The 17,235-nt window shown below is 33.3% G+C and overlaps 1 protein-coding gene across 1 annotated transcript in view; it reads left to right on the top strand.

The window, feature by feature from the left end:
• LOC143264095 (uncharacterized) overlaps nucleotides 1-15,549 on the top strand; it is a 61,334-nt gene extending 45,785 nt beyond the window's left edge. The window contains exons 3-7 of the mRNA XM_076529596.1: nucleotides 913-1,033; nucleotides 10,891-11,013; nucleotides 12,825-12,957; nucleotides 13,031-14,197; nucleotides 14,935-15,549. Coding sequence (XP_076385711.1) covers nucleotides 913-1,033; nucleotides 10,891-11,013; nucleotides 12,825-12,957; nucleotides 13,031-13,081 — 428 coding nt within the window. The 3' untranslated portion in view covers nucleotides 13,082-14,197; nucleotides 14,935-15,549. The remainder of the gene's footprint in view (nucleotides 1-912; nucleotides 1,034-10,890; nucleotides 11,014-12,824; nucleotides 12,958-13,030; nucleotides 14,198-14,934) is intronic.
• The last annotated feature ends 1,686 nt before the right edge of the window (nucleotides 15,550-17,235 follow it).

Below are 17,235 nucleotides of genomic sequence, written 5' to 3'. Positions count from 1 at the left end.
ACTTAACTTTCACAATATGTAAAATTAAATATATAGTAAGTAATATGTTTATTGGTGCAAATAATAATGGCTTAAAGAATTGTGTAATTGTACAGAGATTGCAACGTAATTATTTCGACTTGATACGTGAAACGTACGACACTCTCGACATTTTAACGCCACTCTTTGTTCGGGTAATCATCAACCGAACGAGGAAAGCGCATGATGGGAATATCCTAAGATACACCACCAACAGAGGGCCCCAGGACTCGGATAACCAATCGAGATGGTCCCTAAACGACGCGGAAGTCTGTGTGGAGGGGGAACACCGCGCACCTGGAGACACGAAATGTCGTGAGAGATAGACGCCCTCAAAAGTTCCGAGATTTTGTTTCAGTTGCTCTTTTCTTTTTTTTCTTCTGCGAGTTATATGTACGCACCAATTGATTCGGCGATTCCCCCTGCCACTGTTGCAAAACTCTTCTACCTCTTGGCAAGCATTTTTTTTTAGTGTATCTCGCTTTCCAAGGCCATCATTTCTTTTTTGTACACGATCCTTAGGCAGGGCGTGCCTCTTATCGCTTTCTTTTTACCATATACCGCGACTTCCGCATCGTGTTGCACCCCTATTTTTTTTTGTACAGAGAACCCCCGCACCGCGAACTCTTTTCCTAATTTGGCTTGTGGAACAACCTGTTTCGGCCCATACTAAAGCGTCTTCTTCTACTATTTTTGTTTCGAATCACTTGTGGGTTAGCTACTTTTTTTGGAAAGTATTGGTGCCCGGAGAAATAATCAGTCGTGGGTTTGTGCACGTCGGTGAGTGGAGGCCATTTTTCCTGTCGCCCTTCCCCACAAGGAACCTCTACTCCGTTTCCTCACCGGATACGTCACAGTACATATTCAAGTAGACAGAAAAGTTCATTTTCACAGCGGACTTTTTGGCAAAACATGGAATTCTACTTGAAGTGCTAGAACGTCGGGTTATCGTCGAAGACACGATCCTTTTCACACCTGGAACATTACTGACCGGAAGCGCAGAATCTTTCGTAACGTAAGTATTGAACAATGATACTGTATACAAATTAGTAAAACACTATGCGCGTAATACGTCCGTTGGTATGCAGCGGTTCACTAAAACACCTAGTGAGGCACCACATAGTTAGAACTCTGAAATAGCATCACTATTTCGACGTTTCAAAACGAAGTTCTGAAAACTCCGACGTCTAATCACGGACAGGTTCAATGAGGCAAAAAAGGCGTTTTGCACTGTGGGAGGGAAACCAGTGTTGCACTGCGAGAGGATTTACTGTACATGTAATAGCTAAAGTAATCAAGCTAAACTAATAATGCAAGTTGATATATTTACGTAGATTTTCTGCGAAATATATGCGTCTCACTGGTTTCATAATTTATTCTATCAATGACATATATGTATACGTTACAGAATATTCAAATTTGACATCGGAAACATGATTATAATGGAATGTTAACTCACCACTTTCTGTCATGTCTATCGGACCTAATTGCATTTCACTACTGATACTTGTTTGCTGCTGGATACGTCCACTCTCTTCGAAGGAAATAAACTGACTAAAAGCGATCGAACAATATCCTTCCTCGTGGACTTTTTTCGTAGAAACATAAATTATCAATATTATTCGAAAAAGTTTCTTCTCTTATGATTTTTTGCACCACATAATTTTTTTAATGACCCACCATACAGAGTCGGGCTATAGGTATCGATCGATTTATTCGCGCCCTTCCTAAATATGAATAAGTAATTCTAAAATCGTAGAATCTGTCAATCATTTTGCTCCGGCAAAAAATTTCTTACATTTTATGAAAACATTCTTTGAAAATATGATGTTCTGGAAGAGCTACGGAAAACAGAAGGTGCATAGGTAACTCGGAAATTAGTTGTGTTTAAGCCGACACTTACGATGGTCGAACTGAGTGACTGCAATAAACTCTGTGTCTTTTTTCTGTCAGTGTTAGGACTTTGGCCGTACGGAAGCAAAAAATTCCGATTATTTCAAAATATTTTTATCAGCATTTGCATTTGGCTTTCTATACTTGCACAGGTATCGATTAATATAATAGTTTGTTAATTTATTAAATCATACATCCATGAAGTTTTTCTACTGTAATGGAGTGACGGAAATGTATTCATTAGTAACCTATCGCTTATTTTATTCTTTTCTAAATGTTGATTAAAATAATTGAAAATGTTTTACATCGTCGCACTTACAAGAATTTTAAAGGTGGTGACTTTACTATGCTGTGCATTGCGGATAGTAGTTACAGTTTTTTGTATCTAAAAATGTATTTAGCAATATAATACCAGAAGAGTTCCTGAGTTCCTGAATGAGTATTAATATTAATTATAATTATAGAATAAAGGGGATATTAGTTCAAATGTAATTTTCGAAAAACCAACATTTTGTGATTACTATTTTATGCAGAAATCGGTACATGTCAGTAACAAATGACCATTTTTAAACAATCAGATTTGTAATGCATCCGATAAGAGATTGATTTAATTTAATTATTATCAAGCAAACAAAATTTGTATGTGTGCCTTTCAAGTTCTCATACATTTATATAATTTTGAATTTTATACAAGTTTTGTTTCTCACATGAGATCATTATTTTGTGTAACGATTGTACGCAATATTCATTTTTCTGCTTTATTACAAATTAACTGTATTTATTGTGTTTTTAACTCAACTGAGGTAACAATTGGCAATCCATTCAAATGATTTAGATTCTAGCCTTTATCTCCATGGACATGACGTTATATCGTGCGTTAAGGAACCTGCTGTTTGTAACCGTGTGCATGGGATCACTTGTAAAATATCATGCAATTTGGTATCAAGCTAATACAGTAAGTTACACAACATAACAGTAAGCTACAAATACAAATATCACCGTGAAATGCAGGTAAAAGGATTTGTAGAACGAATTAAATTGCATTGGCAAACGAATAACGACGTGATACTTCAAACTATGCAGAAACACAGCTATTTAGGAAAACAGCTGTCAACACTTTTTGCATGTAAATAAAAATTTCAAGGTTCGTAATTTCGATAGTGCAAAAATGAGCATAATATATATTTTGCAGCATTTACGTACTCAGCGGGTGTCATTATGATGTTATATCAGTTCTCACCTATTATTTTGGGTAAAATTACGCACCTCAATGAATCTCGTCGAATAAAGTATCCAATAGAAGCGGAAATGTTTTTCGACAAGGAGGGACATCCTATTCCCGCTACTATTGTTTGCTATCTCTGGATAGTGGTAGTTGGAGCTACATATATAGGAACAGAATCACTCACGATTATGATCTGCTTACATGTCGCCAGCTTATTTGAAGTTACTAGGTAATATTGTGTGGTAAATTAATCAAATGAACATAATTCACAATTAAATATGTACACAGCAAATCCTCCCACAGTACAATACTTGTTTCCCTCCCACAGGGCAGAATGTCGCGTCTTGCGCCTATGCGTGCGTCATATCTGAGCCTGTTATCCTCGCACGAGCCAGTCAAAATGTAACACGAAACTCATCGCGATTCCTTTGATACGAGTTGACAGATTCTTAGTTCTTAAGACAGCAGTATAATTTTTTAATATGTGCTTTTTTTACTGCAAACATTTTTAACATATTCGTGAGGTTTTTCCGGTTAAAATGAGGCCAAACACGATATAATTTGGATAATATTTAACATTTATTAAAAAATGGTTTACACCAACAGATCGACTCGAGAACAGTGATCGAATTCTCACTTATCAACGAAGAGCGTATAACTCCCCTTAGACTGACCCAAAAACATATACCAAATCCTCACTTTACAACGCGGAACCCATATCACATACCGAATTCTCGCTTTGCAATGTATCTCATACCCAGATCCAATTCCCGTATTGATTCTGAAAACACTGTTGGAATATCGCCAGACATTTAAATGTCTCGCCGACTTTTATTTCACTTACAAGGAAAGGCACGGGAGTGCCCCCTCCGATTTTTATGAAACTTCGTACATTTGTTAAGCAGGCAAAAATAATGGGCACGTACGAAACTCCGCAAAATACAAATTATAAGATTCTACGTTTTACGATTTTACTACGTTTAAAAGTTTAATACGTTATTGTGTTCTTTTGTTCTTATTGTGACTTTATTGTGACTTTATTGTTGTTGTGTTCTCTTAAATAAAAGGATAGTTCTAAAAACTCTATTCCTATAATAATGGTACATTTTTCGGAACCCACATTAAACAAACACATAATCACACAAGCACCACGATTGTGAAGTTCGTAGCAAGGAAATATTAAAAATGTCCACCTTTTTTCCACATCAATTCGTATACGAAAGTTCCTCACTATGTACATACTACACATTATGCGTGACGAGTGATTCAAAGAAAAATTTACAATAAAGTCTCAGAATGAACAAAGATCAACAAAAGATAAAATAATTTTAAGAAAAAAAAATACGCCGACTTCGAAATGCACTAAAAAGTATAAAATAATTTCTACTTCCTAATGAAGTAATTTCTATTTCCTTCAATCATACAATTACGTAACAGATATGAATGAAACCTATTTACTCGTTAGGTAGTATATTAAGTACATTTCAACCTTTTCCGAGGCGGCGCAAAATTAATTAAAAGAACATAGGCAAAGCTTGTATAGCTATCTTTTTTCTATACATATAACTCGACAGCACGCCGCGAAGTAGGTGTTAGTGCGTATAGAATGTAACTATGGTCTATCTAGATTCATAGAGTATGCGACGGAAAGACTCGATCGCCGCATATACTATAAAGATAGAGCCCACCTGCCGCAAATTTGGTAATTCCCGCGTCGTGGGCTCCGTTTATAGATTCTTACAAGGGACATTACCCAATCGCCAATCGCCGATTTTGATGCGCTTTGAGTATGATATCGAACGCAAAAAAATATTTGATACGTATTTTTTTTATCGGCCATCGTCCATGCTGAAGGGGTGAAAATGGCCCCCAAAGTTGGAGTTGCAAAACATATTTTCTCGAATATCTCAGGAACTATTAGGCCTAGACAAAAAATTAAAAGTGCAAATTTTTCTGTTTTAGAAGGCCAATAATATGGCCTAAGTGGATTTTTGAAAAATTTATTCGTTTAAAAAATATTAATTAACTAATTATTAATTTATTAAAATTATTAATTTTAACCTAATTATTAATTAGGTTAAAAATTAACATTATTTTGCAAATTTTTTTAATAAAAATTTGTACTATTTTGATCAAATTTCACGTATGTAAACTATAAGTCGAAAGACAAAATACGGATAAATTGGAATTTTTAATTTCGCTTGTGGAAAAAATATTATTGTCGTTGAAGTTATACGTACATTTTATACCTTCCGTTCGGTGCACAACTGATTTCTATACGTAATATTCTGGAAATTGTATTATATTACATTTTTTACACTAACTTATTTAAAAAAAGAATTTGAAGGCCCAAAGGTGCCTGTAAAAAAATATGCCGTTTGAGTGAGATATCGCATTTGAGTGAGATATCGCAATTAAAGGCATTACATCTGTTGATTAAGAATTTTCTCACGATTGTAAAATATATATTATTAGGTTGGGTAACTTTGAAAATACCACTTTTTTAATAAGTTTTTAATTTTATTAAATTTTGATAAGAAATATCATATCGCCAAATAAAACTTTGACAGGTTTAAGTATTAAAAAATCGCTACTGGATTAATACAACCTTCTGATGTATGTGGTTATAGAACATGGAAAAATTTCGCGCATTAAATATTAAATCTTTTGCCTGCGTTAGATTTACAAATTAACGTACGGGCATGGGACATAATTATCAAAATGTGTCCTTTAATTCATAATCAATTGTCCGCACCTAGGTATAAAAAACTGTTTAAGTACGCATGGTTACAGTATGGTTGCATCAGTAGCAGATTGGAACATTTTGATAATCCCGTTGACTTTAGTTTCAATCAAATTAAAACTATGTCACTTTTACAAAATATACGCTGACAAATACTGATATCCGTTTCGATTTTATAATGCATAACATCATTACATCTTTTACGTTTACTACCGTTTATAATACATTAGAAATTCATTTCAAAATAAAAGACATAATTTTGAAAATTATAAAAAGACTATAATTTCAGTGTTAATATATATCTTACAATCGTAAAGCAATTCTTGATCAACAGATGTAATTCCTTTAATTGCACGTATTCTACATCATTATGAAGATATTACACTTCGCACAAGTGCGTCGAATACTGCCACCAGTACGCGCCCATAACGCGGATCAAATGCGATATCTGACTCAAATGGCATATTCTTTTACAGGCACCTTTGGACCTTCAAATTCTTTTTTTAAATAAATTAGTGTAAAAAATGTAATATAATACAATTTCCAGAATATTACGTATAGAAATCAATTGTGCACTGAACGGAAGGTATAAAATGTACGTATAACTTCAACGACAATAATATTTTTTCCACAAGCGAAATTAAAAATTCCAATTTATCCGTATTTTGTCTTTTGACCTATAGTTTACATGTGTAAAATTTGATCAAAATAGTACAAAGTTTTATTTAAAAAATTTGCAAAATAATGTTAATTTTTAACCTAATTAATAATTAGGTTAAAATTAATAATTTTAATAAATTAATAATTAGTTAATTAATATTTTTTAAACGAATAAATTTTTCAAAAATCCACTTAGGCCATATTATTGGCCTTCTAAAACAGAAAAATTTGCACTTTTAATTTTTTGTCTAGGCCTAATAGTTCCTGAGATATTCGAGAAAATATGTTTTGCAACCCCAACTTTGGGGGCCATTTTCACCCCTTCAGCATGGACGATGGCCGATAAAAAAAATACGTATCAAATATTTTTTTGCGTTCTATATCATACTCAAAGCGCATCAAAATCGGCGATTGGCGATTGGGTAATGTTCCTTGTAAGTTAGTTATTTAAAACAAGATTTATGTATTATTTTATTTCATTTGGATAATCGTATTTGTTCTCTATGAAAATTTCCATGACGCTACGTACCGCGACGACGCACAGTGTGTCGTTTGGCCAATCTAGCGGGGCAAAAATCCTGCTTCAACGAAATGTCGATTATTTTTCGTTTTATTGGTTTTTTATTAATCAAAAACATGATACTTCATTAAACATTAATGATTATATATATTTGCTAAATTATTTAACAGTTAAGTAAACATAACAATAACATACAAAATCATTATACAAATTTTTCTATTATATTATACATTATTTATTCGATAAAACTAATATACAAAATCTTTCTTATAGTTTTTAAAACATGTACATATTGTTTAATCAGAGTTGCTTTCATGGAATACATCCTCTGAGGAACTGGGATCAATTAATTGTTCTTCTAAGAATTGTTGTATTTCTATTGCATTTTTGCGGACAGTTTTTGGAGAAGTTCGTAAACGTGAAATAAGCGGGTCTGAAGAAATTAATAATCTGTTTAATAAATCCTTATTAGTATTCATTCTTGAAGCTTTTCCATTTTTACGAGAAGGGCATGCATCAGCGCGATATGTTTAAATAAAAATGATAGATGTCAATGTTTGTCTGTAATGCCCTTTCAGGTTTATGTTGCCTATAAGTCTAGCTTTCGACACAAAAAGTGGGAACATTCTATAAAGTGGTATACTATGTTCAAAGTCTACGTATACTGTGAAATAGAATTTAAAATTAGAATTTAATAAAATGAAATTTTTGTAATTAGAATTTACTAAATAGAATGTAATAAAATGCTATTACAAAATATGACAAGTGTAGAAATCATTCTGAATGATAGAAGATAACACTACGTACACACAAATATTAATATTGGGTACTGGTACAACACAATTGTCAAGCGCGGAAAAAGTGCTCGTAGAGGCAGTTGCGTCAAACAACATTTTCAGATGCTATTAACAGATCATTATACATTGTTTTTTACATTAATATTTATATTTTCTTATAAAATAGACATTTTGCTATCGATACATAATGTCAGCGGACATATCTGTGTAAGTTGGAAAATTGATTTTTGTCCCGCTGGATTGGCCAAACGACACACTGCGCGACGCACAGTGGCCCCAAATCGCAAAAAGCTGGCCAAAAGTCGAAAAATGAAGTATTCAATTTTTACCTTTTAACTATTGGGTTGGGTACACTGATAGTTTATGACTTCAGTTCCAAAAGGTACAGGTGTCCAGTTCATCTACCTGCATTGGTATTTCAGTAGGAAATTGACTTTCGTTCGTGCAATACCTAGCGCACAAATCCAGCAAAAATAGACTTCATTAGAAAAATTTGTAACTCAGTCCCCAGTGCATCAATTTTGATTCTGTAAAATGCAAAACACAGCTAAAGGTAAGTAGAATTCATAGACACATTACAAGATCAACACTTACAATGTATAATACAACAATTAAACAACGCTTTTTAATAAAAATTCAAGTAAGTGACGACCTCGGTATTTATAAAAAAAGGGAAAAGTTTATGAGTTAGACGGAGTTGGGCTAAAAAACCAATTGTCATATTTAGTTAAGACTACAATGCATCAGAATTAACAAAAAAAATGCTGCCCATATCTGCCCCTCGAGTCTTAATGAACGTTTGAAAATGTAAATACTTGTTTTTGCCGTTGATTCATGCGTGTTAGCCTCTCTCTTTCTCTCTTTCTCCCTGTCATACAATTAGTCACTCGCTCACTATTTTTGTCTCCTTTTTTTCATACCTGCATAGAAATTACAAATAGGGGAGAGGGCAACATTCAGGTATACGTGACCCCCGGGCACATAATACCGAAGTACAATTAAGCAAATAAACGTTGAGTTTAAGAATATTCAGCATCAGTTTTTTCATAACTTTTTACAAATATTGATATGGGCGCCACAGGATTATTATAAATATTGTTAAAAAAAGTATAATATAAATCAGTCTATAGAATTTAACATTATGAATAAAAGATGTATTGATATGTTTGCGCGTGCGTTTATAATTACATTGTTGCTGAAAAGATTAAACTTGTTTAAAATATAGTTTAGTATAATATGTACATGTACATTTACATTTCAGTTTCTGAAGAAATTACTCTATAAAAGAAGCAAATATTCATTGCACTGAAAAGTAATTTGAATGGAACAAAAAGCAATTTAATAAACGCAATAATTATTTTTTTCGTAATTTTGTCTTTAATCTGTAACCTCGAAAACCACTTTGTACAAATTTTCAGCTAAATAGAAGAATTCTTTCATATTTTGGCCAGCTTTTTGCGATTTGAGACTACTGTGGCGACGCCCCGAAATCCTTGAAATCGGCGCTAATCCTAGAAAAGGATAGAGACACAATTTCTATTTACAGCATTATTAGACATTAAATTAATTAATTAACTAAATCAATTAATACACATAAAATCAACCAGTACTATACTATCCATAGCCAGAATCAAAATTATTTCCAAATTATATAATTAAATCATTCGATTTCACAAATAATATCTAATAACATCTAATATAATAATATCTAATGAAATAGAAATTCCAGGAATTCGGCAAACCTGCGAGTATAAGAGGCCGAGCGAAATCCGGCTAAGGAGCAGAACAATTTTCGAAGTCGAACGCGCTAGAGGTCTCCTAGATAAATATAACCGGAACAGTTTTCGCTGTCAAGGAGCCGAAAAGATTCTTGATACTTGATTGGTAAAGCGGGTATACGCCATTGGGGTACTTGGTCGCTGGATCGTTCTAGTAGCCAGTGAACAACAGGCTTCCCAATTAAGCGATCTGGTCTTGGCTATCAGTGTTCGTTTTGATAAAAAGGGTCATGGACAATTAGTTGTCGAGTCAAATTAAGAAAGAGTAACTGTTCCGAGTAAAATTCATTAGATTCATAAAAATTTTGAAATTTTGAATTAATAAAAGAATATTTTTCTGTCATTAGCGTAAATTCCGTAGTTGACTACACCGCGTTAGATAATAGATAAAATCTGTCTAATTTTGCAAAAGCGTATTTAGGTACACTTAGAGAATCACACTTTTAGGTCGGATTCCTCGCTGCGGTAGACTATAAAGTGCTAATATTATTTAATTTCATCAAAGAACATTTATATAAATTACAACCGTACAAATCAAGTTAAAATTTGTCATAGCGATAGCTTCGAAGACGACAATCAAATACATATGTCGTATATAAAATTTAGTTAATTTTATAAAAACGAAGTTAGCTTTATCAAAGATCAGACTTAGGTACAATTCAATATAAAGTATTAACTAGCGAGTTTCATTTTGTTAATTTCATAATTATCTATTACGTACTGTTTAATTTGTCGAATTCTATTATTTCTATCATTACTATTATATCAAAATCTATTTAGTTTCTTGTTCTAATTAATCATTTATAATCTACCGACTTTTCTTTATTTTGTTGTTATTGTTATTTGTTAGCTTAATTTTTTATTGTTTTATTGAATAAACCTTATTGTTGAAAGATATTGCTGTGGATTTCACTCCTTAACCGCACACCACACGAATCCCACATTCTTTAGATTTAGTTATTTGCGAAAATGAGTCGTTCAGTGGGTAAAAGCCGCTGTTTACCTTCCTAGCGCTTGTAACATCTGAACTCGGGTTCCAGAGTCGTTACATATGAAACATTCCATTTAAACTGATACATACATAGACTATTAAGTGGTTGAAAGATATTATAAGGAAATAATTAACTGTAAGAATTTTTTCAAGGAGAATGCACGTTGTATCTAAGAAGACTCTGTTTATATGTGAATAGGTGATATACCACTAATGCTGATCATTATACCACTCATCTAATCGAGTTATTTATCATTTTTTTCAGTTATCATTTCCAAGCAGCTATTTCCATCGAAGTAACTGACATCTGTATTCCACGCAAATATACGAATGATAAGGCTATGAGTTACTTAATTAAAAGTGTGATTATGCACGAAGAAACAATTCAGTGGGTATATTTACATATCTATGTTATCAACTTCTAATACTTTTAGTAAATTACATAATTTACAAAAAATTTAATATACACAGAATAGCCAGAATTTAAATTTTAAATAGTTAACATATTTTCATTTCGAATTGCAGTAAGTAATTTATATATTTTTTACAAGATCAACGTAAACTACTAATTCACTTCATTTCTTAAACTTGTGATCGTACATTTTTAATTCGATACTACCTGTTTTGAAGGTTTTGCAGTGATTTTAATGACTACATGAAATTATCGTATACTCCTCTAATAATAATGGGAGTAACTTCTCTGAGCATAAATTTATTTTTCGTAAGTAATTTATTTCATGAATGTTTTCGGAAGTAAACAGTATAATGTTGCAGGAACGAGAATATAGGATTACTGAATTTGGTTATTTATTTCAGCTGTCTCAATCGGTACTCCGATTGGTAAATGCCGCTGAAGTACTGTTCCACTTACTATTAGCCGCTGCTGTAGTACAATACATGTTTTTGATCAATTTTACAATTCAATGTGCGATAGACGGTGCTGCCAACGTTTCTATAACCATGTACATGTTTTGATGTTATATGTGTACAGTTTCGCACCATAACTTACTATGTATTTGGTAACAAATAATAATTGGAAAGATTGATATTGTTCTTCCAACTATTAATTTTAATAACGCAAACTCTTTGCCTTTATATTTTGCCTTCAAATTGCCCTTCATATTTTGAATTTATTTTTGCATTTTATTACCATATTCTCACTTTTGATAAATTCCGTGTCAGATCGGATTTTCATCTACGCCCAACGATTTATAATTAAAACTTTTATTCATAACAAAAGTATAATATTCTAATTTTATTTATAAGACAACAATATAATAAATTTAATTTTCTAGGAATTGTGTTATCAAACACGTGGTTGAAAACTTGCAACGTCCTACAATGAAAATTGTGAATTACATGAATGGAAAGTTTAGCGCTAGCCATTAAGGCGAGTGTCCCGTGGCCGCCATCTTGTTTGCATAGATCAGTCTCTGTCTCACTCATGCATCTTCGAAAATTCGACTTTATTCTGTACAGAGTATTTATTACTATTTAAAACGACCAGAGCGGCCTGTAGGGAAGTCCACTGATGGCCGCTGTACTCGTAAAAACTTTATTTTCGCAATATTCAAGCGTTAAAGTCGGATTTCAGAAAATCGAGTCGTTTAACGCGTAACAATCCGGCAACGATGTCTTCGCGTCATTTCTCTGCCAAAAGGTGGCGGGTAATAGGAATAGGAATAGGTGGGCAATAGAGTTTAGGTATATTTCTAGATCTAGTCGATAGATGACACGACGCGAGTTGTCTAGTTTATAAATTTTTTATTTATAGTATTCTCCGCTCATAGACATCGTCGCTTCGATCGATTCGGAGGTAAACAAAAACGGGACACTCCCCTTAATTCGCATGTTTTCGGTATTCGCTGAAACTACGACCGTTTCATGAAATACTCTCCTCGCTTGCCGTTTCGGCAACAATCCCACGCTCACACAGGCACACGCTCACTCCGAATCTACACGATCTAACGTAAACGCGGATAACGGCTGTAACCGATCAGCTGTTAACCGCGCGGTATTTTTGGCATCTTTCTTTTATTCCTAATTCGCAATTTTTCACTTTTCGCCTCTTACATGTGTGTAATATTTTTATGTTGATAAATAATATGCATAAATGAAATATACTTTGAAATGATCTGTTAGGAATTTATTTATTTGTCACAGTCGAATGATTACATAAGTATTTGTTAATATTTACAGATACAACACCAGCTGGTATGAAACATCTGTAGTCACGAAGAAATTACTACAGATGGTCATACTAAGGAGCAATAAAGGTTCTACTTTCAGATTTTATAATATGTTCGATGCATCACTGCGAGGTTTCTCGGTGGTACGTTATTATCAATTCTATTAAAAAATGACTCACCCTCAATTTTATTTTAATCTAAATCTTCATGTTTCAGCTTTTTCAAACGTCATTATCCTACTTTATGGTGCTGGTATCCTTACAATAATGATCATCTAAATGTATAGTTATGATTCTACAACATGGCCAATTCCGTCATATTGTATAGTAAAGCATTATATGATTTTTCACAATAATATGTTTTTCAAATCATAAATCAGTCAATTAATTTCTAATAATCTGCTTTTCAATTAATCTAAACTAAATCGAATATAAATTAAATAAATTATTTTCCTGTAAAAAAAAACACATAAGGTTAAAATTGGGTAATATTTTTAACACAATCTACACAAATTCATCGTAATATAACGAGGCTGCATTCAAAACAATATAAGCTTGAAAATATTTTAAAAATTTCAAGCGAAAATATTACTTGCATCATCTCAGGTTTAGGCTTAATGTTTGCAAATGACTTACTCGTCGCAACTGACTAAATTCAGCTATCGTCTATAAACCTTACACTCAAATTTTTCTTAGATACTGCATACACACAGTTAGATATTCACCAAGGGTTTCCCGGAAGTATCTCTACACAGTAAAATAATGTTTGCTAAGAAAAAATGTTGCGTTTCAATGTATTAACTTTGAAAGATACACCGGTAAAGTTGCCAGAATCATTCGATATGTTTCACTTCTTCCGTTGAATTTCCCTCAACTTCGGGCCAATTGGAAATGTTTCCTGCGAAAGTCAGATAGAGACATGTTCTTTTCTTTAAATGAGCATACGCGCATAGCTGCTACCACACCTCCATTTCCTTGCGAGTTTGTGAGAGTCCTTCTCCAAATGAGTTGTGGCACCGAGCCATTATGAATCTGGTGGAGCTGCTCTACAACTCTCCGAACCCATAATATCAGGATCATTTTTTAAACATTTAATGGGGCATTGTAGAGGCCACTTTGACAAACCTCTACATCGCCTCGCGTTTCTTATTACGGACTTGTCTCAGATATTAAACGTCGAATCAAAAAACTATCCTACAGCACGCTTCTCTCGACTGCCTCAGGTATATGCTACCTGTGGTTGCACTTGATCCAGGGTCTTGGGATCTTATGTAAATTTATGGTCTACAGTGTCGTCTGCCTGAGAGTCCAATACCTAACCGGACACCACACACGCCAATCTGTAGGTAGCAGTGGTCCGTTGATACTCCAGAACTTTGCTATGGTACGTGGTACGTCACATTTACCAGGTGTCAAACGTTCTTGTTACAAGGAACTGTTGCGACGCGGCATAGAAGTCGATACATGTCTAAATTTCCCGTTGAAGATGTTCATCGCGTTGTATTTGGCAGTTTAAGACAGACCACCGGCTTTTCAACAGCACACAGAAAATAAAAAGTCCTTCAAGTTATTTATGAATAATTGTTCATGCGCGTCCATTCGTATTTGTTATCCTTGGTTATTATATTAAGTAACTAATGAACAATAGCAATAAAATATTGCAGCCAAAAAAGCTAATTAAAAGTGATAGTAAAGTAAAATGAGTTCACTGACCAGGCTGTGACATCAGTTATTTTGCAATGTATGTCATCAGATCGATGAAATTGATGAAATAATTCAACATTATTTTTAATTGTTCAGTTCATTATTTAACTGAATTTTGATGACTTTTTATTAAGCGTTTACACTGTTCCGACATAAAGACGCTTGTACACGATCACGCTCAGCCGTCTGCCACTTTCGCGTTCAGATGTGCGTAATTCTCGCGCTCAGATTGATCCGTGAAAAATTAAAAAATTAACCTTTAGTCAACAATTTGACAAAGGAAAAAGTTGTTCACTATCACCCCAACTACTACCCCTTGAAATTATGCCCACTAGTACTTGAACACACCGTGCATACCTAGAATAGTAAAAGATCTTATCTTTGTTACCAGACATGCAAACACACGTTTGTTTTCAGGCTAGAGTATCCACGCAAATGGTATTCATCTGTGGCAAAACTTTCCCGTTGAAGAAGTGAAAAGTCATCCAATTACTGCTACCAGCACAAAAACAAAAAGATAAATATGGAGGAATATCATTACAACCGACTAAACCAGTAAATTGTATATATTTTCACAATGGATTTAGTTCTTGCTTAGATTAAATACAACATTAAAAATTAATTTAAATTTAATTATGAAATTTAATTATTTCAGTTTATCAGTGCGTACAAATTTGTTAAATTTGTTTCGGTTTTATGATGGTATACAAAATTGTAATAATAATAGAAAGTTTTTTTTTCAAAGTTAACCGCTGATTTAATTTGCGTTTGTAGACATAGTGTTAGATTTTAAGAGAATTTATAATATTGAAGGTTTGACATAGCAGTAATAAAAGGCCAAGGAACCGTTACTTGTCCGTTTTAGCATTTGGTAGGCACATTGAGCCCAGGGTTGGCGTAGTAATATTTCTTTTTTTTTCGGTACGTGTAATTTAAAAAGTCGAGGCGATCCTTGGGTTTATTACTGCTACAGTAATTTGTAAATCGAGGGACGGATGGGTCACTGGTCAATGATTTTGGGCCGGATGACCGCTGCAGGGGAAAGTGGGAATTTCCAATTTCGTAGAACGTCAAACTTTCCCCACCCCATGTTTCCTCCCTTCTCGGAGTCCCGAGAAGTTGATAAAATAGCATGTAAGAGAGGATGCGAGAGAGTCTTCGATTAGAATTTGAATTGAAAACATTATTAAACCTCCTCCGTATCCAATTTTTAAATAGTTGTCGGCCTCTAATTGATTTTCCTACCTCTTAACCCGAAATAGTCTACATGTTATGACTTTACATTAGAATCTTAATTTTTTGGATGCTTAATGTTGAAAAAGTAATCGTTTCGATTTAATAGCTTTCGAAAATTCAATTCTGTTATAAGACAGGTCCATAATCTCTCGACCTAGAATTTTCTTGAGTTTCTGTTTTTGATACATAAAAATGTCGGTCTTTTAAATTAAAAGGGGCAATACTCATCCATATATTTCGGAAAATTCTTGTTATAATGCAGTCGATGCCGTCGATTTACTCGAAGGTGTACTTCTTTTAATAAGAGCATTCCTTCAACACACACGCTATTATTAGTCTCTTACATTAATAGGAAATACCAGCAAAATATACAGACGAAAAGAAAGAAGAGTTGGAAATATATGCAAAATAAAATATGTAATAGAAAATAAATAAATAAATTGTTAAAATGTAGAGATGATCTTTAATTGACTAGGATAAAAATTCAGTGGCATTGACGCAAAGAATAGCCATTTGATCAAGTGAAACTGTTGTAGAAATTAGTGAATAGAAAGTTACAGATTGAAAATGTGAGTAATCGATATCTCGAAGATTAGTTAACGAGTGTAACCTCAAGTTCAACGACGGTAAAAGGTCTTCAAAAAATTTATTTAACATTCTTTCTAAGTTTCCAATATGTGTCAAGGTATTAAGATATTTTCGTCAATGACAGCGAATATGAAATTTTTAGAAGCGTTAAAGTGCAATATAACCTGAACGCAAATTTTGAAAAGGCATAGTAGCATTTAGTTTTGTACCAAGTATTTTTTGTACTTACTCATTTTTCTAAACATTAAAATAAGTCTTGAACATTGTACCGTGTAGTTAAAAATACGAAACGGATAGATTGTTTTGAATAGCACCCTATATATTTAAGCAAATTAACTTTATAATATCGTTACCCTGTAGTGTCTATTCCATGTTTCTGATAATACTCTAATTTATCATTGCTAGTTACTATTTCTAAAAAACCGTTCTTTAATGATTCAAAAACGAAACTTCAAACCCCATTTTTGCAAACGGAAATCTAATTTATAATTTAATATAGATTGTGAGATACCCTGTATATGTATTATGTTTGGTGTGATTGCCGTAACTATTAATTTGTTTTGCGTGAGTAATTCACATTGTATTATATTATACCAGACGGTATGGATATAATTCTTTTCGAAGAAGTCCATAGTAAGGATTTACAAATTGTTTTGTTCGTTGTAGCTGTCGCAAATGGTGTTTCGAACAGCAAATATCAGAGAAGCAACCTTGTCCGTGTTACTGATCACATACATATTAGGATACATGTTTGGATGAACCTTACAGTCGAATACGTAATCCACGGCGCTAGCAGCATTCTTCTAGCAACATAACTGTATTGGCACGTTATATACACAAAATTTTTCCTCCTAAGTTTTAACGTGTTGATCGTAAACTAACCATGGTAGGATG

Source organism: Megachile rotundata, chromosome 3, assembly GCF_050947335.1.
Source record: "Megachile rotundata isolate GNS110a chromosome 3, iyMegRotu1, whole genome shotgun sequence".
Classification (NCBI taxonomy): Eukaryota; Metazoa; Arthropoda; class Insecta; order Hymenoptera; family Megachilidae; genus Megachile; species Megachile rotundata.
The sequence above is the reverse complement of the archived record's forward strand: the minus strand, read 5'-3'. Positions and strand labels throughout refer to the sequence as shown.